Raw genomic sequence first — 23880 nt, 5'->3', positions numbered from 1 at the left:
GTTTTTGATAAGGTGACAAAACGGGGAAACATTCATGCAGTATTATTATGTTTTTAAGGGGGAAGTGTATAAAAAAAGCAACATAGCAGCAAGAGCATTCAAAGATAGAGGACTCCAAATCTCTGGGGGGGGTAAACTCTGGCTTTAGAGCCGACTATGTGAGAGTTCAATGCCACGTATCATTCCAAACAGAAAAAAAAAAGGAATAATGCCAAAAAGCTCTCTGGAGATTTCCACGATTGGAGCCAAGTTTCAAAGGGAGGAACATTATGTTCTCCCAGGCACTCATCCTCACGGAGGCTGAATGAGGGTCAAATACACACATCCCTCCAGCCGCCTCCCCTGCAGCCCATTTCATTTAGTCTTCCTTCCTACAAACCTGTAGCTGGAAAGGAGGCATGTGTGGATTATATTTTCAGAGCACATATCCTGATCTAAATAGCTCACATTCTGTAAATTGTTTGTGTAATGAGGTGAACTTTATAGGAGCATTAATGGTAAGACTAGAAAGGGTTAGTCTGCATTGATTACAGCTTTCAGTGCGTTTTTAAAAGTGTATACGTCTTTATCTTTTTCTACATTTTTTAACTGTATTTTCCACAGTATATTTATTATTTTATACAGATTTCATGTGCTAAGTGGAAGGGAAATTATGTTTTTTTTTCCTTTTCTTCTAAATGATAATCTGAAAAGTGTCTTCCATCTCAGTACTTTGTAGAGCGGTCCTCTAGTGCAGCTGCAAGTCTTTTAGTATTACCTCTACCATCTTTGGCCATCTAAATTACTGATTTTTTTGCTCATTCTTACAGTATGTTACATTGATTCATTATTTAATCTAAATCAAAGTAACTGGCTGCATGTTTAGGGGCTTCGTTTTTCTGGAAGCGTCAGTCTGAGGTATTTTGCAGCTTTTGCTTCATTATTTTCCCCTTGGCACGATGCTGCCATGTTGCACTGTGCAGATGTGTGTTTAAACATTACTCTGCATTTTTTGTGTCTCTCACATGACTTTTTGTAAATTGCAAACAGAATTTCTTTTGGGGTTGTAGTTAATGATGAAAAAGACTAGATTTACTTTATCTGAGATTTGGATCTCAGTAGCTCCTCCAAAGTTACTGCGGACCTCTTGGCTGCTGTTTTTAGTAATGTTCTACTTGCCCAGCCTGTCAGCGGACTCTTTTTTTTTTTATACAGATGGAAATATTTAAATCTGAGGGAATGTTCTCTAACAAACCTCTGTGGCCTTTACAGAACAGCAGGATTTATGACCGGCTGAAATTAAGTAATGAACAGAAGAACTTTACCTATTAAGGGTTTTATTTGGAAGTATAAGGAGTGCATGGAGCTGATATCAAATACATGCTTACATTTTCTGATTTTTTTTTTTCTTTTTTTGAAACTTTTTTGTCATATTTCAGTCTATTGAAAATCTGGTTTGCAATATGACAGACATTTTCTTCTTTTATAGTTCAAGGGTTATGAATGCTTTTGCAAGACCATGAAGGGCAAAGGTTTGGTGAGTTCTGAGGAGGAAACGGAGGAGAGAGTGGGAGTAAAACACAGCAGGAAACCCGGCAAGAGTTAAAGCTTCGTATCCTTCTGGAAAACTATGAAGAGAATGAACCGGGAAGGAAACAGGGGAGAGAAAAACAAAGCTATAGACTCAGCAGCTGAAGGACAGTGAGGGCTGAGGTAATGCCACCCAGTGAGTGAGAAGGGTACTACAAGAAATGACTGTTGTTACATGATGCTAATTCAAAAGCAGCAAAGCAGGGAAAAAAAAAAGATTTAAAGGAGGGAGGGAGTCGCCTGATGTAGGCGAGTCCCTGCTCATTTAAGAGCCGACAACTTGGTCTCTAGATTGAAGGAAGATCATGGAACTCTGGAAGCACTTTTATTAAAATAAACCGCAAATTAAACAGGATGTAATACATCCCAATTTCTACTAGACATCCATTGTTACTTATATTCAACTCATCTGATAAGACATGTTAAGAAGTTGGCTTCAGTTCCATGATCGTTCCGAGTTTCTAGAGTCCTGGAGAGAGGTACCTGTGGCGCGAGCCGCTCTCAGCGTGTCCTGGGTGGGCCTGACTAGTTTTGCTTCGAGGCTGTACCACGCAATGAGCAGGGAGGGTGTAAAAGAAAGAAAAGAATGTTTCAGTCAAGGGCAAAAAAAGGTCAAGCCTCAGATGAGAGGAAAAAAACAAACATAAAAAGAGCCATAACATCGCTAAGGAAGAGAATCATCAGTAACCAAATAGCAGCAACGTAATCAATGATGGTGATTGGATTTCTGAACCAAGAAATCTGGCTTCTCAGGAAAAAAAAAAATCACTTTAAAGAAATATATTGTTACCATTTATTACACTAAAAGAACACTAATATTATAAAATATAAAAAAAAGAAAAGCCAGGTTTTCTTGTAATTTTTGGCTGATCAATATGAGGCCGGCAGCAAAAAAAAAACTCATAAAAAAAAAAATGTGGGAAGGTTGCACAGCTTCATTGTGGCCTATATGTTAGCAGAGCAACTGCAAAGTGGAGAAACATTTGCTATTTAATAAAATACAAGAGGGAAACATCTATAAACGTATCTATTTTGGGAGCAAAAGAAATACCGGTATGCAGCATTCAGAGGAGGGATATTCTACAGTCTGGAGCAAAGACACGGACATCAGGGAGAAAGTTACCGATTGTTTTCGTCTTTGAACGGCCTTCTCTGTCCTGGGACCAGCAGATCCGCGGATTTGGGATCTTCCAATAGGTCCAGACAGGTAATCCTGAATATAACCAATAACAACACTGGGGTCATTTAACAATCAGATAAGAAAACTATAAAATAAAGCAACACATGTCAGCATGAAGTATTCTCTAACCTGCTGTGCCTCCACGGCCTCCAGTCTCTTCTCCAGCAGCTCCAGGTCTGAGCTTACCTCCCTCTGAAGGAGCCGCAGCCTATTCCAGATAACATGGACCTTTTCTCGTGCTTCTAGACACTCACTGCCATGGGACTGGTTTTGCCCTGGGGTCTGGAGAGACAGGGGCTTCGCGTTGACCAGCAGCTGAGTGGAAAGCTCCTGAAGAGAAGTAGCTTTCTGCTGTGAGTCCAACAGCTCACACTTGATTTGCTGCAAGAAGATAAAAGAAAAGTGGGGGGAAAAAATGAATCAGAATCTAAAACATTATTTATATCGGTCCTATATGCTAACCTTTTCTAGATTATTTAGTTTTTATACTTAATCCAGAGAGAAAACTGTCATATGAGGTAATTGGTGACACTTTCAGTTCCTAACTTGAGGAACCGCATACCATCAGTGTTTTGTGATGATGTCGTAATGTTTCATAGTCGGCTCTCTGAGGGATGGGCACCACCTCGTTCCTCCTGCGGTCAATGTTCTCCAACCACAGCAGCAGACCGTGACTCATCTCATGGAACTCCTAAAACAGAAGAATAGATAGTATATGTTTAAAATAAAGCATCTTAGTAGGGATGCATTACTGGCATAAATAGATATTTTCCTATTTTAAAAGAGCTATTTTTATAGGTACCACTGACGCAAGGTATTTTAATTCACATTTGCCCTTTACAGTCCTGAATGAATAACCCAAATGAAGGAAACTCAGTCTGCTCTTTACCTGACACTGCATGAGCGCCCTCTGCAGTTCCTCCCTCCAGTCTTCAAGCGAGTTACTGAGCCGTTCCCAGTGCGAGTTCATCTCCTTTAGCCGATCCCTCAGTTCCCAGGCCTCCTCTGAGTCGGGTTCTGACTGCAGGAAGTCTGCGCTGCTCAGGTTTATAGAGAGGACCTGTGACTTGTGAGAATCCATCGCTTTCTGCAGCTCCTGGTTGGAAGAGAGAGCAGAGGGCATGTTTGCTTGTAGAGCCACATATTATTTATAATAGTGTTTAATCATAAACTAGACTTTATTTGCCAAATGATTATAACTTGTTGGAGTCAGAATGAGAAGGTTTAGACTCAGATGATGTGGTCAAAAGCCTGAACCAGTTCTCAGAGCCTTTTAAAGGCACTTTATCCAATTATTTTTTTTTCTCTCTGACAAAAAAACATCCATATTGATTGTGCTTATGCAGGAGTCCAGGTACACTGGAAAAAAAGAAAATCTAAGAAAGTTTTTCTTTTTTTTAAATAAGTGCATTTTTTTCTTGAATTGAAGAGGTAAGTGAGACACTTTGCTAATGGAACAAGACAATTTACATTTAAAATAACAAAAAAAAACAACCAGATTCTTGTATTTCAAGTTCAAATTATCTAATTATCATATTTCTAAGTAAAAATACTCATTCTATTAGCAAATCATTTTATTTACATGCTCAAATTAAGGCTAAATACACTTAATTTAAGACATTTTTCATTTATTTCTAATTCATATTTGCAGTGATATTTTTAGTGCAGGCTTCTAGACATGATATTTTTCTCTGCCAATGGGTTCATTCTGACGAGCTTCTTGTTTCCAATCAGCCACTAAGGGTGTTTTCTAACGATGTTTTTTTTTTTCTCCAAGCTCATTCACAGCATGTCTTGTAAACAGAGAAACATGGCGTCGATGGAGGTAAAGTTGTGATACCTGCGCTGGCTGTATGTATATACATCAAAACCGCCAAAAAGGGTCAAAATGGAGGAGGAGAAGAGAGAGTTGAAACGCAGGAATGGACAGAGTTAATTAAATCTTGGAGCAGATTAAAGGTGGAGAGCATTGGTAGACCGCCTCGGGTTGAATCTAGACTCGAAACTGGCTGCAGTGGAGGAAGATTCTCAGTGGGAGAAGGTTGAGGGCGGGGCTTACAGTTCAAACTAAACTGTTCTCCTCACTCACGGTTAACAACGCTGCAGAATCAGGTAGATCCTTATAGATTATCTCTGCAATGATCAGATTTTAAAGGTATAGTGGAGGATGTTCATTTACTGGATGGATCATCTAAATAAGTGGTCCTCCTAATTATCAATGAATCTGGTGATATGTTTACGTAAGGCCATCCTATGTGCTCGTCCCCATTTTTACTTCCTGGTGGAGAGTCTGACATAGTGGATAAATTGCTAATCTTCTTTTGGAAAGTAAGCTTGCATGAGTGATGCAAACAGCAACTTTTTAACAGAGCGTGCACGAGAAGAAATGGGCTCATGCATGCTCACAAATGTTAAATAGGCATTCCCTCTCAGGAGCGGGTATAGGGTTGTGCGTGTGCATTTTTTTTTAAAGTGGAGAGGGCGGGTCTTTATCAAAAATTCACAAAAATCCTCCACTACATCTTAAATATGAAAGGATGCAGAACAAATGAACGAACAGTTGGAAAATTTTCCTGAAGACTTTACAGAATATTAAATCTTGACTAACTCACATCAAAACCTGTGTGAGTCCTATCTACCCATCTAAGTTCTATCTCAGTGTTCAATTTAGTACATTATTAAGAATAGCCTTGTGTTTTTCTTTATTTCTTTGTCCAACGCTGATTCCAGAGAGTTTAGCTAACTTGCTAAGGCGAGATGCATTTTTATTAAGCGTATGACACTATACAGAGGCAACCCACATGCATTAATGACAGGAAAGACTGAAAACCAACCCATAATGTACAAACTAGATTATTTCTAACCACAAACCTTGAGCTTCTTGATTCGCTGCTGGATGGTGTGAATGTTGGTGCTGACGTCCAGCCCTCGCAGCCGACTAAGCTCAGCCTCAGACTGACCCAGCCAGGCCCTCATGGTCTGCAGCTCTGAGATCAGCTGCTGCCACTGCCGCAGGTTCTGTTTTTGTCTGTGCTTCTCGCTCAGCGACTGAGCCTGGATCAGCTCCCAGCGTTCAATTACACCTAGAGGGGGGAAAAAAAGAGACGGTTAGGAAAAGCAGCACCAGAAAAACCTGAACGGTCCGGAGTTGAAGGAGCTCTAACCTTTGCTCTGCGTCTCTGCGCTGGCCGGGTTGGTGAGTCCTGGCATGTCATCCTCGTCCTCGGTCAGCTCTCCTTCTGCTTTTTTTACTGCGTCGATGCTGCCGCGACACTCTCCCATCAGACGCATCTGCGCAAATCATTCAAAATAATTTTATAGAGAAGGTAATTACCTTATTCATTTAAATATAAAAAATATCATTATTCTCATAAATATCACATCCAAACGACGCATTGGACTTACGTAGCCCATGTATGTGGAGTCCACGTCTGAGCTGGAGCGGCTAGCAGAGGCCTCTCTCTGCTGCAGGTGGTAGCGTCCTGCATCCAGAGCCTGGTCCAGCTGTCTCAAACTGGCCTCCAGCTGGCCTGGCTCACCTTGACCAGGAAACACAGTTTTAGCATGCTATAGACGGCATTCTCTGAGCACTTTTGTTTGCATGCTGTTAATTGACATGCATTAATATTACATAGAAAATGGTGGCTTATCACTGGAATTATAAAGAAAGTTAGGTTTATTAGAGTTGGAGGGTAATGGATGACGCTTTGTGATAATTTTATCTTCACATGCAGTTAAAGGTGGCTGGGGAATGCATCGGTTACAAACAAAACAAGCTTTAGCATTAAATGATGGCATGCCGCACTGACTCATGCGGTTTCATACCAGAGGACGTTTTCAACGTGTTCTCTGTCAGTTTTATATAGGCCTCTGGGCTCTCTGGGATAACTACATCTGGGAAAAGAGACACAACATATTCTACTTATGATGCCAACATCCTTGAATACCATACAGTTGTAGTTTGTTTTTGCTGTCCTCTTGGATTATTGTTCTTGTGCTTTAGGAGTTTTCTGATTCATGATTGTATTCATCCTAAAGTTTAATATTGGAATAAATGGAAATTATTTCAATAGAGCTAACCTGACAACACAGTAACGCTGGTCCTCAGGTATTCATCCTTCTCTTCGTGGTCTGGGGTCCTGTCTGAGTCACTCCGCCCTCTGGGACTATCCAAGCCTCTGCTGAGGTCGTAGTCGTGGTCCCACTCTAAGGGGATGGAGTCCACACTGGCCGGAGTGTCTCTGCCGGAGCGGTCTGCCCGAATGAGCGCCGCTGTGCCTGAAGTGGGTCGGCTCGAAGGCCGCGGGACCGGGGACTCGCTCCACTGAAGATCGGGGAGGTCTCCACTATCTTCCACGTCCAACTCTCTGTCTGAGCCGTCCAGATCATCATCGGCCAACTAGAGGATGCAGAGAAGAAGGATTTGGTAGCAAAATGCATTAATCTGTTCCAAAACAAAACTCTTGAGTCGATTGAGGTCCTCAATCTTCCTGTTTGGATTAACTGAGTGTGCAACTGAGTGTGCAGCTGTTCAGAGGATCTCCATCTGAAGTTAAGTTATTTTCTCTGTGATATCTCTGTATCTAAGTAACTCTAACTGACTACTTTAAAACATAGCACCTTCTGCTGCACTTTTCTACTGAGCACTTGTCAGTTTCACACGGTTTTATTTCTGATAGCAAGAAGTAGCTAGCCTAGGCTAGCGCTAGCTTAGCATTGCTATGGCTTCTCTCTCTCCCTCCCTTGACTCTTTTCCAACTCTTCCTTCTTCCTCTCCTCTCTCCTGCTCTCTGTGTCAGATGTTCAGTTATTCCTCTGCCTCCTTTAGTGATAATGGGATGTGTAATAAGTGTAGTATTTTTGTAGCTTTGGAGGCGAGGGTGTCAGAGTTAGAATCCAGGCTTCAGGCTGTTGAAGTAGGCCCCCCACGTAGCTGTCCTCCAAAAGTGCCTGAGCAGCCAGGCGATTGGGTAACTGTACGCAGAAAGCGTAGTCGTGGATCTCTGCCCACTGGTCACCACCAACCCGTTCACATTTCTAACCGGTTTTCCCCACTCAGTGACACACCCACTGAGAAGCCCACTCTGGTGATTGGCAGCTCCATAGTCAGAAACGTGGCATTAGAGACACCAGGGACCATAGTCAAATGTTTGCCGGGGGCCAGAACGGGCGACATCAAATCCTACCTGAAACTACTGGCTAAGGATAAGGTTAAATACAGTAAGATTGTTATTCACGCTGGTGGTAATGACACCCGGTTACGCCGATCGGAGGTCACTAAAATTAGTGTTGCTTCGGTGTGTAAGTTTGCCAAAAAAATGTCGGACTCCGTAATTTTCTCTGGTCCCCTCCCTGATCTGACCAGTGATGACATGTTTAGCCGCATGTCGTCATTCAATCGCTGGTTGTCTAGGTGGTGCCCTGAAAACAACGTGGGCTACATTAATAATTGGCAATCCTTTTGGGGAAAGCCTGGTCTGATTCGGAGAGACGGCATCCATCCCACTTTGGATGGTGCAGCTCTTCTTTCTAGGAATCTGGCCACATTTATTAGTCCTCCAAAACCCTGACCACCCAGGGTGCAGACCAGGAAGCAGAGTTGTAGTTTAACACACATCTCTGCAGCTTCTCTACTGTTACCCACTCTTTACTCCATCCAGACAGTGTCTTGCCCACGACCAAAATCTAATAAATTAGCAAAGATTCCCAAAGGAGTAAATCATGATAATCTAATTAAAATCAAAATAACTCCAATTGGGGAAAAAGTTAAAACAATTAAATGCGGTCTGTTTAACATAAGATCGCTTTCCTCTAAAAGTCTACTAGTTAATGACTTGATTTGTGATAATCACATTGACTTGTTTTGCCTTACAGAAACCTGGCTGCAGCAAGAGGATTATGTGAGCATAAATGAGGCAACTCCTTCAAGCTATTTAAATTTTCACATCCCCAGAAGTTCTGGGCGAGGAGGAGGAGTAGCAACAATCTTCGAGTCTGACTTACTGATTACTCCCAAAACAATTAATTCCTACAACTCTTTTGAACATTTAACCCTTAATTTCCCTGATCCAAATTTCAAGGCAAGAAAACCTCTTCTTTTTGTAACTTTGTATCGTCCACCAGGTCCTTACTCTGAATTTTTAGATGAGTTTTCAGAGTTCCTTTCTGATTTGGTATTAAATACTGACAGGGTCATCATAGTGGGAGATTTTAACATCCATGCTGACATTGAAGGCGATAGCTTAAGAGCAGCCTTTAATGCTATCTTAGACACTATTGGCTTTGTTCAAAATGTGAATAGTCCCACGCATTCTCATCTTCATACTTTGGATCTTGTGCTGACATACGGCATAGAATGTGAAGAAATAACAGTATTTCCTCACAACCCTGTCCTCTCTGACCACTTTCTAATAACCTTCAGGATTACTTTAACAGAGTTCTCCTCCCCCAAAAGAAGGTTCAATTTTAGTAGATCTTTATCAGATAGTGCAGTTATAAATTTTATAGAATCTGCTTCACTTTCTCTCTGCTCTGTGTCACTGAGCAGTGCTGCAGAGTGCAAAAGCTTAGCTTATTCCCCTTCACAGGTTGATGATTTTGTTGAGGGGGTTGCTAGTTCTCTGCGTATTGCCTTAGACAACGCAGCTCCTTTGAAAATGAAAACCGTTAAAAATAGAAAGCTTGCTCCTTGGTTTAATGCAGAGCTGCGTACTTTGAAGCAAAATGCTAGGAAACTGGAGAGAAAATATCGCTCCACAGGCCTGCGAGAGTCCTTCCTAGTCTGGAAAAATGGTTTACTGCTGTATAAGAGGACCCTTTGTAAAGCAAGAGCAGCATACTTCTCATTAATAGAGGAGAATAAGAATAATCCTAGATTTCTTTTTAATACAGTTGCCAAACTCACCCAGAGCCATAGCTCTGTTGAACCGTCCCTTCCACCTGCTCTTAGCAGCAATGATTTTATGGGATTCTTTATAAATAAGATTGATCTTATTAAAAATAAGATCATAAGCACTCCTCTATCCGCGATTGTACCTGAGGTAGTCATGGAATCTGAACCGGGTTTAGACTGCTTTGATCCAGTTGAACTCTCTGAATTAGCAAAATTATTGTCTTCATCTAAGCCTTCAACTTGTATGTTAGATCCAGTTCCAACCAGGTTATTTAAGGAGGTATTCCCTTTGATCTCCTCCTCCATTTTAGATGTGATTAATCTATCTCTGTTACAGGGATATGTACCTAAAGCTTTTAAGATTGCTGTAATTAAACCTCTGCTTAAGAAACCGTCTCTTGACCCAGATGACTTGGTCAATTATAGACCTATATCCAATCTTCCTTTCTTATCCAAAATTCTTGAGAAAGTAGTTGCCAAACAAGTTTGCGATCACTTCCACCATAATGAACTTTTTGAAGAGTTTCAGTCTGGCTTTAGAGCTCATCATAGCACTGAAACAGCTCTGGTGAAAGTCACTAATGATATTCTCATGGCCTCAGATAATGGACTTGTATCTGTGCTCGTCCTGTTGGATCTTAGTGCTGCATTTGATACAGTTGACCATAATATTCTTTTAGAAAGACTTGAATATTTTGTTGGAATTAAAGGAACAGCACTAGACTGGTTTAAATCTTATCTATCTGATCGAATTCAGTTTGTTCATGTTAATGATAGATCTTCAACACGCTCAAAGGTTACCTGTGGAGTACCACAGGGATCAGTGCTAGGACCAATTCTCTTTACTTTATACATGCTCCCAATTGGTAGAATTATTAGACAGCATGGGATTAATTTCCACTGTTATGCTGATGATACCCAGCTATATCTGTCTATAAATCCAGATGAAGCTAACCCATTACATAGATTACAGGCATGTCTTGAAGACATAAAAACCTGGATGACTCTTAATTTTCTGCTTCTGAATGCAGACAAAACAGAAGTTATAGTCTTTGGACCAGAGTCTCTGAAAAAGAAACTGATTAGCCAGTCACTTCATTTGGATGGGATTAAACTGATTTCAGATAATAAAGTAAAAAATCTTGGTGTTATTTTTGATCAGGACCTGTCATTTAAATCCCATATCAAAGAGGTTTCTAGAATTTCCTTCTTTCATCTGAGGAACATTGCAAAAATTAGAAATATCCTGTCCAGGGGTGATGCTGAGAAACTAGTCCATGCATTTGTTACTTCAAGGCTGGACTATTGTAATTCTTTACTATCAGGAAGTCCACAAACTGTAGTTAAAAGCCTTCAGCTGATCCAAAATGCTGCAGCCAGAGTTCTAATGAAAATGAAAAAGAGAGATCATATCTCTCCTATCCTGGCTTCTCTTCATTGGCTTCCTGTTAAATCAAGAATAGAATTTAAAATCCTCCTTCTCACATATAAAGCCTTAAATGGCCAAGCTCCATCTTATATCAGAGATCTGATTGTTCCTTATGTTCCTAACAGAGCACTTCGCTCTCAATCTGCAGGTTTACTAGTGGTTCCTAGAATTTCTAAAAGTAGAATGGGAGGCAGATCTTTTAGTTATCAGGCTCCTCTCCTGTGGAACCAACTACCAGTTTTAGTCCGTGAGGCAGACACCCTGTCTACTTTTAAGGCTAGGCTTAAAACTTTCATTTTTGATAAAGCTTATAGTTAGGGTGGCTCAGGTTATCCTGAGCTATCTCTATAGTTATGCTGCTATAGGCTTAGACTTTTGGAGGACATAGGGACCCCCATTTCATCATTCTGCTTCATTCTCTCTCTGTTCTCCTATTCTGCAGAATCTGTTAGTTCAATCTCTAACCTTCTGCTCTCTCTGCTTTTCCTCAGAGTAGCTTTGCCTCGTCTGTTCCTGTTTGGCTGTGACGTCATCCTGGAAAAAAACATCAGCTGTGCTGCTTCTATCAACACCCTTGTTAATAGATGTTGGAGATCGGCCTGTTTTCCAGTGTGGTCCTGTTTCTCTGACCGTGACTGAGTGGATGTGCTCTCTTCGTCCTCTGGCATGGGAGCTGCCTTGGAGCTCGTCTGCCTGGCTGTGTGTTTCCTGGACGGGGCCGCCTTTTACAGCTGCTTTTTGTATCTCTGCTTCTGTCTCCTTGAACCCCAGTCGGCCTCGGCAGATGGCCGCTCACACTGAGCCTGGTTCTGCTGGAGGTTTCTTCCTGTTAAAAGGGAGTTTTTCCTCTCCACTGTCGCTACAAGCATGCTTAGTGTGGGGGATTGTATTTGAGTCAATGAGTCAATGCAATCAACTGGTTTTCCTTAGATAGAAAACTTTGTATCAATTTGACTGTATGATCTGGTTGAACTGTAAAGTGCCTTGAGATGACATGTGTTGTGAATTTGGCGCTATATAAATAAACTGAATTGAAATTGAATTATAAATAACTACTGCAGGGTTCTGAAAACTGGTTATGGATTTATTGTTTTAGAAATACTTTCCTTGCCAGCTTTTCTTTAAAGCCAGACCTATGATGAGCAGAAGTGAAATTTGGTCTATGAACAGATTCTCCTCCAACAGATGTTTTTTTTTACTTCTACAGATGATAATTTGCATTTAATTCCAGGGGTTAATAGTAAAAGGGCCTCATGATTTTTATTCATGTACAAATTTAAATTGTTAATTTTTTCCCCTTTTAAGCTGAAGAAAGGAGGACATAAACCATTCAGAAGTCACTCCACAACAAGCTGTTCACTTACAGGCAGTCTCGTGAGCTTCTTGTAATATCTGTCCACTCTCCCAAACACCTCCTGACAGTATCTCTGCAGCTCCTCCAGCTCCTCCTCAATGACGGCGGCATCCAGAGGTTCGCTCTTCTCAATCAGAGCTTCGCCCTGGCGAAACACGAGCTCTATCTTCGCTGTGTTCAGATAGATCTCTTGCTGGAATGCCTGCACACACACATAATAATACTTTGATTTATCATGCCAAAATCCACAGTTAATACTGGTATTAGATAAAATTTATTGAGGTGGATAAATAGTAAATGATGCTTGTTCTTACTCGGAGCTGTTTTATTTTGGCCTGCACGTCACACTCAGAGAAATGTTCAATGTTGGTCAACTGGAGGTCCATCTCAGTGAGCCACACCAGGATGCTGTCCCGGGCCGTCTCAAACTCCTCCCGCTGGCTGATGAAGTGCTGCACGCACAAATTCACATTAATGACTCCATATTTTCTCATTCCAATTGATAGAACATTAGATGTGAAGTGGCCTTGTGATTTTAACTTTAATAGTGTAAAAAAAGAAAAGAATCTGATCACAAATATTCAACCAACTTTGAACTCCAACTCAATAAACATTATAGCCAGTAAGCCTGATGGAGCTACCTTTAATCTGCGAAGGATGGCAGCCACTCTTTTTTGTAGGTGATCCCATCGTTTGTTCCCATCATGCACCATTTCTCTGAGGCGGTGGGAGGAGTCTGTACGGTTCTCTCGGGCCAGTCGGCGGTACTGTTTGTTGATGAGCTCCAACTGGGTCAAACATTCTTGCACCTGGCGCTGGAAGGCCTGAAAACAAACAGATGCATCAGTAACACTTAAAATAACTTTATTTCCATGGCATTTAGGTATAGCTTTAAAATATGACAAATTAAAATAAAGGTCTGTTAGGGTTTTAAGTTTATACAATGTGAGAACAGTTTGCAAAGGGAGGAAATATTAAATGATAAATGATTGATTAAATAGGGTAAAATAGGGTATAAATAAACTGGAGGCTTTTTGTCGCTGCTCATACAAAAAAGTGTCTCAAACAGATTTAAAACCAAACACAAAAGGAAATTCAAGTACATTTCTACAAATTACTGCGTTTTTTTACACTAAACCCTTAAAACTTTCATTTATTTTGACTTATTTTTGGGGTCAAGGACAAGCAGCGCACATGAAGACCTGCCCCAGACATTCAGTCGGCAGACATGTGCACGTGCACAGTGACAGGCTGCAGCAGCTGAGACCACCACGCAAATCGGTTGCTGCAACCTGATACTTCTCTGCTTTTATGAACTGGTGCATAGACTGCATTTGCAGGATACAGTTTTCTGTTTGAGACAAATAAATGGAGTAGAAATACTCTTTATTGTCCCACAGGGGGGAAATTTACGTCTAAAAGTAGCAAGGGAAGAATTTACAACAAAAGAAAATACTGTGCATAAAAAAACAGAACTGTTTACAAAAATTTTACCAATTGAGCTTGATGTTAACACACCTCAAACTTCTTCAGCTCCTCCTTAGCCACAGTATAGAGAACACCAGAGGAGTTGGGCAGGGCTGCAGTTTTCTCCGATGCTTTCAGCCAATCTTCGAACTTGGAGTAATCATCCAGAAACTTCTGCCACAACCTCCATGTCTCTTCAATTCTACAAAGAAAAAAGTAGAGTCAAATGGAATAAAAAATGCTTATGCAAAGTAGGCAATATTTTTGAATTCTTTGTGAAGTTGCAAAGAAAAAATAACGGAGGTTCTTTTACTTGAGTCTCCTCTCCATGGACATGGCGCAGATGTTCCTCCAGCGTCTGTCCAGGCCTCTGGTTGCCTGCTGGATGGAGTCGCACTCTGTCTCTGTGGAGCAGGCGTCGCAGTCATGCAGCAGGACTTCGCACAAGTTAAGGACTGACGCCACACCTGTGCTGTGTTTCTCTATGTCCCGCTGCAGGTCCTGGAAAAAATAATTGATAATAATTAAGCATTCGCCTGTTTTTGCTTTGCTTCACACATTATTTAGAAATAAAGCTAATGTATTCTTTAGATAAAAACACAAAGATGTTTCGATAACCACAAGAAGTAGTGTAGTGTAGTCTGGCTGCTGATCTAATCAGAGGAAGGTTAGTGCGTTTTAACAGACAAAATGAGATTTAAACCAGAATCCAATGAACAAAACCTTCAGTGATTTGTTTTAAAGAAAATAGCTCAAGTAATGTAGCTTATTCCCTATTAGTTTGATCTACTGCTCTCCTGTTATATGTTAATATAAAAATAAACACACATTTCTGTTTTGTTTTCACAAAGCTCGCCATAAATGCTTAAAAAAATCAAAAACAGAAAAATCAAATTATGGATGTAGGTCTGTTAAACATCTGCTGCTGTGCTTGCTTGCCTGCTGCTGGCTGAGCTTCCTCTGGATCTCCTGCTTGTCACAGGTTTCGTAGACGATAGGCCTGGAGAGCTCTGCTTCAATGTGGGAGAGCCAAGAACGGAGGCTGCTCATGTTTTTATCCAGCTGCTGCACGGCCACCAGGGTCTCCCGCAGCTTTTTCACCCTAATCAGTGAACAGATTTAAAGACGAGGAATCAATTCAAACATGGGCCAACTCCAAAAGAAGCCATTAGCAGTGAATCAGGTCAAACTGATATTTAATCTGTTATGGTATGTAGAAAAGTTGCGTAATTCTGAGAAAAATAAATGTTCCACAGGGTTACTAGTTTAAGAATTTTATTTCTGTAGCACTTTATCTGGAAAGGGATAACACCCTAAATGATGTACTAAAAATCTTGCAATCTTTTTCGTTTCTCCAAAGCATTAGGTCTGAAAAGCAGTGAAACGTCCACCAGACATAAGAGTAATAATATCAGCATGTTTTCACAGTGCATAAACATACCAAAGTTCAACTATTTCTAAGAATTGGTGCATGTGACTGGTGTTATTACATTACTGAATACAAAACTTAGGAAATTTGACTGTTATTTGCATTTGCAAGAACCATGGATCAGCTGCACACCTCTCAAAAACACCTAAGCCTGCTAGGCATGTTGTAGTGACAGTTGCGTGACAGTTAGCACCATCGAAAGGCATATAAAAATGGCTTCTTATTCACCATCAACTCCAATTTTGAATAATTCAAATTTTAAGAATATTTCCCTTAATTTGCATTTTGTAAATATCCACAAAGCCTGATGAAAACAGCATCACAGATATGATGGGAGTCATTCCCCACACCGTATTGAAAGATTGACAACAACAAGCAGCCTTGCATTAAGCACAAAACTCTTTGTTAATCTTTAACTCCTGCCTGTTGACATCGCAGTCGCACTCTGGCAGATCCTCCTCGCTGGAACATCCTGCCATGTTATCCGTCCCTAAATCCAGAACCATAGAGCGGAGGGTTGAAATTCCCAAGGAAAACGGCTAAGTCAGGAAGTCAGTGTCCAAACGGTTCTATCTGCAACTTCCACATGGGACTTTGGTTAAAACTATCTGCAGGGAGCGAAGCAGGTAGAGGCGGGGGGACAAAAGCATGACTTATCTACTGTTGATCTCCAAGGTTAAAAAAAGAAAAGCTCCCAAACCAGCCGGTATGAGTGTGTGAGTGGCTGAGAGTGACAAGTGTGGCTGCTTCTAAAAACAGCCGTACAGTCAGAAACATGTGCTGCAGAGGGTGGAAATATTAAACACTGACTACACAAAGGCTGAGTGTCAACAGAAAGCATGCAGTATCGAGTACGTCTGCAGACTCAGACAAAGCATTAAAGTGACTGTGCATTTTTTACTACGAATAAAGGATCTAAAAGATCACGGGAGCACAGCTGCCTGCATGAGGTCAGAAACAGTCCTCCCCTTTCTTTCCTCCTCCATTGCTGCCCCAGAGGGCAACAGCCGAGCAAAGCAGCTGAGAGAGTTGGAGTGGAAGTTTGGGTCAGATCATTTTACATTTTAGAGGGAGGAGTTTATCTGTGGCATCAAGGCACATGGACAAACAACTATTACTGGTTTGTGATTTATTCATTTTAAACTTCCTCCACATTTGCGCGCAGTAAAAACTGGAATATGTTGCTTATTCTTCGGTCTCATGATCATGTCTGCTCACTAATGTTCTTTAGCAAACCTCAGAGGCTTTGGCAGAACAGCTGAATTCATACTGAAATCAAACTACACAGAAGTGAGCAGTTTAGTAGTTGGGTGAATTTCCTTGTGCAGTTTTATCTACAGGTATCACATGTTCAATTTAATTCCAGAATTTAACTTGATGCTTATATTTCATATCTTAATACAATAATTTCAGTTCCGTTTAACAATAACACAACCCCTTGTGTTGATTTAAAAACGTAAGGGGTTGTGAAAACTTCCGCCACAAATTATTCAAAGTGTTCTGTGAAAGGAATAAAGGCCAAATGCTCAAAAAGTAAACCTTTAATGACTAATGTATAATTGCTCTACCCTCTGTAAGGAGAAGAATGGAAGCTGCAGCAAAGAGAATTTTATCAGCAGCCTGGTGGGAAGAACGTAAAACCCTCCGCTAACTGCAGTAAAGCATCTAGTTACCAAAGCATTCTTAAAATTAAATATTCTTTAAATCTTTTAGAGCTTCAGTAAAAAATTAAAGCTTATACGGTGAATTTAAACACAAGGGTAGTTTGGTTGTCTGAGATTTTCAGCGACTAACGTCTGAACAGTAGATGAGGGTCTGCTGTAAACTCACCTGGCTGCAATGAGGTCCAGCAGGTGCTGCCAGCGCTCGCCGACTTTGCTGAGCTTATGTTGGATCTCGGCTGCCTTGCTGTCCTGGCTGGCTCTGGCCAGACGCTCTCCCATCGTCTGTAGCTGCTGCTTGTTTTCCTGAGCGACGCTGATCTCCTCTTGATAGTCCTGATGAAGAAACATCAAGTTAGCAATGTTATGTAAAAATAATTCAATCCTTATTTTGTAGACACATTATTGGGAAAACCTGTTTCCCTTTTTTGTTTTTTTTAGCTGGGTTTGCTTTTTTGCATGGGCGTAGGTTTGCATAGGGACCATAGGGACATGTCCCTACCAAAATTTTGGCCAGACCTACTTGTCCCTACCAATAATCCTATGTCAACAACATGTTTATAATTTACAATACAGTGTTGTTGCAGTCGCTTTTTTCTCATAACTTGTAACTTGTATTGAAGTCAATATTTTAAATGCTCAGTGTCAGTTCCTCTTATAGTTCCCGCGCCCATTTAAAAACAGTAAATCTATTTGCAGTCCCTTGAATATGTTATTTTGCTTTACTACAGATAGTACCAGCATATCAGATAAAAAAAAAGAGTGGGGTTTACCTCTACACAATTCTATTTCGTCAAAGAATAAATGCAGATAAGATAAATACACATACGACATATTTACACTATATTTGCTTAAAAAGCACGTATTAGTCTTAGTCACTGGTAAGTTCAAATATAACCCTTCACAAAGTGTTAAGTCGTCCCTTTTTTTCATTATTCCGAGCCACTGATGCTTCAAACATTGATTAACAGCATCTTGTGTGTGAAGTGCTTATAAAATTTGTATAAATGTTGTAAAAGCTGTTTTCTCTTTAAACGAAATACGCCGATGCTCACGTCAAGCATAAAAAAAATAGGAGCATACATAAGACCAATGACATCAGACCAATTCAACTTAAGACCAATAGTGTCCCTACCAAAGTTGAGATCAAACCTACGCCCTTGCTTTTTTGACACACTTGAATGTTTCAAATCATACATTTTACACAAATTTTAAAAAGCAGATTTCAAATCAATTATAAAGAGGAAAGAAGCCAATTAAGCCTTGGAAACAACAACAGCCATCAAGCCTTTGAGAAAAGTCACACCTCATTACTGCCAGACTTGTAGAATATTGGGTTACTTTGATAAACTACAAAAATTAAAATCTAAATAAGTTAATTTAAGTGTTTCTTAAGATATGTGCATTTTTTTTCTTGAATTGAGGTGAGACGCTTTGCCTATGGAAAAAGAGAATTTAAATTTGAAATAGGAAAAACTATTCCATTGACTTTATTTGCTTATTATCTAATTATTATTAAAGTAAAACTACTCATTCCATTGGCAAATCACCTTATTCACCTACTCAAATGAAGAGTAAATACACTTCATTTAAGAATTTTTTTTTACTTATTTCTAGATTGTTTTTGCAGTGCAGAAACTGTCTGACAACATGAAGTAGGCTAGAAAGAGTGTTAAGGATATTTAAAGGTTTACAGTGAGAACCATTATGCATGAAAGCAACAACAATTAGAACATTCGGAAATTTTCCTTTTTCAATTGTATCCAGGTTATGTTTGCTTTTTGTCATACTTCATTGTTTAAGATCAATAAATAAGCCACACAGTGATTCAGCTTAAATCGACTTTTTCATAGGCAAGGTAAAGCGTTGCAGATATTTTTAGTACAAATTACCTTCCGTAGCTTTTCAATCATCTCCTCAATACTGATGTCTCCATTCTGAGAGACTTTGCTCTCCATCTGTGTGAGCCACTCACACAGCTCCTTGTTCTTCTCATTGAAAACAGCCCACTCATTCAGCTTCTCGCTCACCTGCTGTCTGCGGAGGGAAAGCTGATGGAACCAGAGCAGAGAGAGTACAAATGAACGAGATGACAGAAAAAAAAAACAGTGAGGAAAATATGTATTTAAACACTCTGCTATTTTGCAAGTTCTCATACTTAGAAATCATGGAGGGGTCTGAAATTGACATGGTGGGTGCATGTCCACTGTGAGAGTTTGGTGAGTTTGCTGTAAGAACACTACTGGTTATCCTGGCTGTGTTTTTAGGCCAGAACACTACTCAGGCCAGGATTTCAATCAGGACTAGATGTTAGAAGAAGGTGCAGCAGGTGGAGGATGAAGACATGAGCCAGGATCCTTTAACTGGTCTATATTCCAAACTCAATTTCGGATTCCAATTGATTAAATGAACATAAGGTATTTCCAGGTAGATACGTGTGTAAGTGTGAGTGTGGTTTCCTAAAACAAGACAAGAAAGATAATTCAAATTACCCTATCATTACACATCACACCATAGATAAGCTAAGGAGAAAATAATTAAACTCTAAAAAGTTTAACCTCTAATATACTGTTAATCAGCAAACGACAAAGTTAGCTAACAATTATGGCTTGGCGCCATTTAGTGGATGCGTAGGTTCGGCACAACACTCTACAATACACACACACAGCAGATAACCAAGACTTATCAACAGGTAACTAAGAATGAAAATAACTCATTTAACTGCAATAAACACTCAAATATTAAACTTACTCGTCAGTGACGCACACTTATTTGAAGAACACACATATTTCCAAGTCCTTTCCCTGTATTAGCTCAGTGGCTCAACTGCCGAACTTTCCAACCGGCAGCAGCAACGGTCGTCACGGCAACGCTGTCCTAACTTCTGCATGCCTTAAGGGCCAAAATAACACTGTGCAGAAACTACAGAATATAAACAGCAGTACCTAACATCGAAACCTAAACTACTTAAGGGTCTTTTGTACAGAGAGACATAATCTAAAAAAAATAAATCCAGAAACCACCATGTGTGATTTTTTTTTTAACCATTTTTATGATACAGCTGAAAATAAGTGTCATCTAGAATTCTGACCCCCATAGACCTTAGTCTGCCTTCAAAATGTCCACCTCCACTCCATTTATTATCCTACATTAGATGTACCTGTTTGAAGTCGTTCGCTGGATAAAGGCACCTGTCCATTTAGTCAGTAACTATCCAACTACTAACATGGCCAAGACCAAAGAGCTGTCTAAAGACACTAGAGAGAAAATTGTACACCTCCACAAGGCAAGAAAGAGGTATGGGAAAGTCTCCCTCGGACTGGGGCTCCATGCAACATCTCACCTAAGAAATGATCCTAAGAAAGCTAAGAAATCAGCCCAGAACTACACGGGAGGAGCTGGTCAATGACCTGAAAAGAGCTGGGACCACCGTTTCCAAGGTAAGACATCATGGTTTGAAATCATGCATGGCACGGAAGATTCCCCTGCTTAAACCAGCACATGTCAATGCCCGTCTTAATTTTGCTAATGACCATTTGGATAATCCAGAGTAGTCATGGGAGAAAGTCATGTGGACAGATGAAACCAAAATATAACTTTTTGGTGTTTTTCTGCACATGGGACAAGGAGAGTGCATTGTAATAAGGAGAGGATGACAGGAGCCATGTATTGCCAGACTTTGGGGAACAACCTCCTTCCCTCAGTTAGAGCATAGGAGATGGGTGAAGGCTGGGTTTTCCAAGATGACAATGACCCTAAAAACACAGCCAGGATAACCAAGGCGTGGCTCTGGAAGAAGAATATCAAGGTTCTGGCATTGCCTAGTCAGCCTCCAGACCTAAACCCAATAGAGAATCTTTGGAGGGTGCTCAAACTCCTGCGTTTCTCAGTGACCACCCAGAAACCTGACTGACCTACAAAGGATCTTAGTGGAGGAGTGGGCCAAAATTCCTCCAGCAGTGTGTGCAAACCTGGTGAAAAACTACAGGAAATGTTTGACCTCTAGAAATGCAAAAAACAATGGCTGTACCAGATACTAACATAAATTTTCTCAGGGGTTCAAATACTTATTTGCAGCTGTTTCATACAAGCAAATAGTTAAAAATCATACATTGTGATTTCTTCATTCTTTTTTTACGATGACAATTTCAGACACCTCCATAATTTCTATGTAAGAGGGAGAAATTGCAAAATGTTGAAATGCTTATTTTCCTCACTGAAGAAGATTTGGGTTTTTCTTATTGAACGTTTAAATAGGAGAAACAGACACGATAGAGTGAATTTTAATACTTAAAACCGTGTTAGTTAACTAGATACCACATTCTAGTGAAAACAAAGCTTCCAGTGACCCGGCTGGGTCCTGTGACGCCTGTAGTGTTAAGAATGAATGTAGTTACGTCAGGACAGCTGATCTCTGTGCCTGCAAACAGCTGTTATCACAGTCTATTTCGAATAAGGAGTGGTTTGCATGAGAATCTGCACATGGTACCGAGAAAGAAGTATTTAAACACTCTACGTTATTTAATTTCACATCAAAACAGTTCATCGGTTGCTTCACGTAGCTGCTTTCAGATGTTTATTAGCGTCAGACTATTACTCAGATATTGTTTTGGATTCAGTGTTGATCTCTTAACAAACCTTATGCAATTGCTTTGATTTTAATGAGCATCAGAAGGAAAGTCTTATGAGCAAGGCTTTTGGTGGGAGAAGATATGAAAGCTATCTGTAGCGCTAACTGTTGAAAAAGAAAAATTTTTCTTTGCTATATGTCTTGATGTGTGTGGAAAAGTGACTCAAAATAAAAGAAATCTTAGATTTACGTAAGCAGTTACAGGAAAGAGGAACTTAAAAACATTTCATCATAGATCTTCGGTGTCAATCACAGATGGCACAAATCTCTCTACACCCGACCTGCAGACCATGTAGGTAGACAGGAAATATAGACAGAGTGGTAAGAGTAAAGCAATTAGGACTGCAGGTTTTTTTTTTTTTTTTACTTTAATTGTTTAATTAAACAGTTAATTGTGGAGTTCCTCAAGGATGACTCTTAGGACCCATCCTATTTCCATTAATATGCTTGTTATAGGCTTTATACAATGTCTGCAAACCGTTTCAAATCGGCCCCTGAATCAGAAAATAATCCATCACATATTTCCTAAAAGAAAATAACTAAAACTAAATATAGTACAAATAACAGCAAGTCTGAAAGGGTAATTTCTGGTACGCAAAACATGTAAACCCACAGGAGGTTGTTATTCAAATTACAAAAATTAGGTTCTCTTAAAAATAATGTATTCTTCCTTTAAACAATACTTTTATCATCATACTGCATGAATCCATCCATGGCTAATACAGAATTCAGCACTTAGACTTAATCCATGCAAAGAATGCCTTCCCTTCCAATGCAAAACTGATACTATACTGATAAAGTTATAAGTGATTAGCAACAACTCTGTAAATATAACCACATTAATTAAACTATTTTGGATTTTATGAACAACTCCTGTTGGTTATTTCCTATAATATATGATTAATACAAAGTTAGACATAAACTTTTATACTTTAAGGCAGTTTTTGCTTTTGCAATTAGGGCTTCTGAGCTTTGAGATGACCTTTAACTGTTTCACCCCTCAGTTTGTCATTTATTTTAAATGGTGCTCAAGATATATTCTTTTGTTTTGGCTTTAAAATATATTTTATTTAAAAACTTTTACATCCTGCAGCACAAAATATATTGCAGGCCTATTATTTTGTGTGTGCATTTACCTGGTGGCAAACCTCCTCCCACTGGCGCTGCAGCAGCTGCAGGCGTTCCTGTAAGACTGTGACATCATCTGCGCTGAGCAAACCCTCCAAGGAATCCCTTAGCTTGAACAAGGAAGTAAGGTCATCGGTCCATCCCTCCACACTGCTCTTCAGCTCCTGAATCCATGGCAGGAATACAGACAAGCAAGACGTCACGTTGTTAGACGCCTACTAATGTGTTTCATTCATGATCAGCACAGAGAATCCCCCCAGGGCAAAGACTCCAAATAATTGGTTAACCAGAACGCCTAACCCTAACCCTAACAGCAAATTGAGCAGGAAATTAGATTTTAGCTCAGCAGCATCTATAACCTCCGGTTCAAATAAAATCTCTGCACTGAAGTATAAAAGCAGGACACGGTAACAGCTTTCTAACCTTGCATGTCCTCCTCCCCCATCGTCACTCTGACGGTTCTGCTGTGCTGTAATCATTTGTGGACCCAGAGAACGTCTCCATTACGCAACAAAAAGGAAGCACACACGCGCACATTCACCCCCACAGAACCAAGGATGCGCTCTCTTTCTTTCCCTCTCCTGCTCACGCAATCTCCCCGCCCCCTCTCCTTTTTTCTCCTCAGCTGATGCTATGTGCCGCTGCACACATATTCCTCCTCCTCCTTCCCTGAGGAGCTAAGGACGTGCCATGCATCACATATGACTGCATACAGCATCCACTGGCTAAACAAGATCCAAAATATTAACATAATTAAATTTTTTTTAATTAAAAAAATATCTATTCTGCAAGAGCAGATAAAAAAAAAAAAGATTTATTTAATATTTATAGATGCAGTTACAGAAAAGTCAAGTATCGTTTAAAAAATGTATTAAGGAATAAAATGCAAGGTGTCAAATCAAAATAAAGGCAAAACAGTAAATACATGCAAGGTCACATGATATAAAGCAGACGAATGAATTTGTTTTTCTGCCCGTCTGTTTATCTGTTTGCCCTGGCTGCGGGATTAAAGAGGTAAAGCAAGGGCAAGTCTGAGTCTGAGAATATACGTGTAAAAGAGACCAACACATTGCTTAGTGATACAACAATAAAAAAGAAGATGATGCAAATAAAAATAGTTAAAAAAAGAAGAATAAAAGAT

The 23880-nt window shown here is 40.1% G+C and overlaps 1 protein-coding gene across 2 annotated transcripts in view; it reads right to left on the bottom strand.

Annotated features, from left to right (window-relative positions):
* Positions 1–23880, bottom strand: part of syne1a (spectrin repeat containing, nuclear envelope 1a) — a 157311-nt gene that overhangs the window by 1931 nt on the left and 131500 nt on the right. The window contains exons 128-145 of one of the 2 annotated variants that reach the window (XM_038281639.1): positions 22748–22903; positions 18874–19032; positions 17151–17317; positions 14831–14993; positions 14205–14392; positions 13943–14093; positions 13066–13248; positions 12739–12876; positions 12435–12626; positions 6830–7148; positions 6155–6288; positions 5914–6040; positions 5621–5832; positions 3639–3845; positions 3312–3440; positions 2879–3130; positions 2693–2782; positions 2053–2111 (exon numbers count right to left, since the gene is read on the bottom strand). In XM_038281639.1, coding sequence (XP_038137567.1) covers positions 2053–2111; positions 2693–2782; positions 2879–3130; positions 3312–3440; positions 3639–3845; positions 5621–5832; positions 5914–6040; positions 6155–6288; positions 6830–7148; positions 12435–12626; positions 12739–12876; positions 13066–13248; positions 13943–14093; positions 14205–14392; positions 14831–14993; positions 17151–17317; positions 18874–19032; positions 22748–22903 — 3026 coding nt within the window. Of the gene's footprint in view, positions 1–2052; positions 2112–2692; positions 2783–2878; positions 3131–3311; positions 3441–3638; positions 3846–5620; positions 5833–5913; positions 6041–6154; positions 6289–6574; positions 6644–6829; positions 7149–12434; positions 12627–12738; positions 12877–13065; positions 13249–13942; positions 14094–14204; positions 14393–14830; positions 14994–15743; positions 16019–17150; positions 17318–18873; positions 19033–22747; positions 22904–23880 lie in introns of those variants that run through there. The other variant, XM_038281638.1, reaches the window with a different exon arrangement.

Source organism: Cyprinodon tularosa, unplaced genomic scaffold, assembly GCF_016077235.1.
Source record: "Cyprinodon tularosa strain WSP-4 unplaced genomic scaffold, ASM1607723v1 ctg173, whole genome shotgun sequence".
NCBI classification, from domain to species: Eukaryota; Metazoa; Chordata; class Actinopteri; order Cyprinodontiformes; family Cyprinodontidae; genus Cyprinodon; species Cyprinodon tularosa.
Note: the sequence above shows the minus strand (reverse complement) of the source record. Positions and strands in the feature narration are given on the sequence as shown.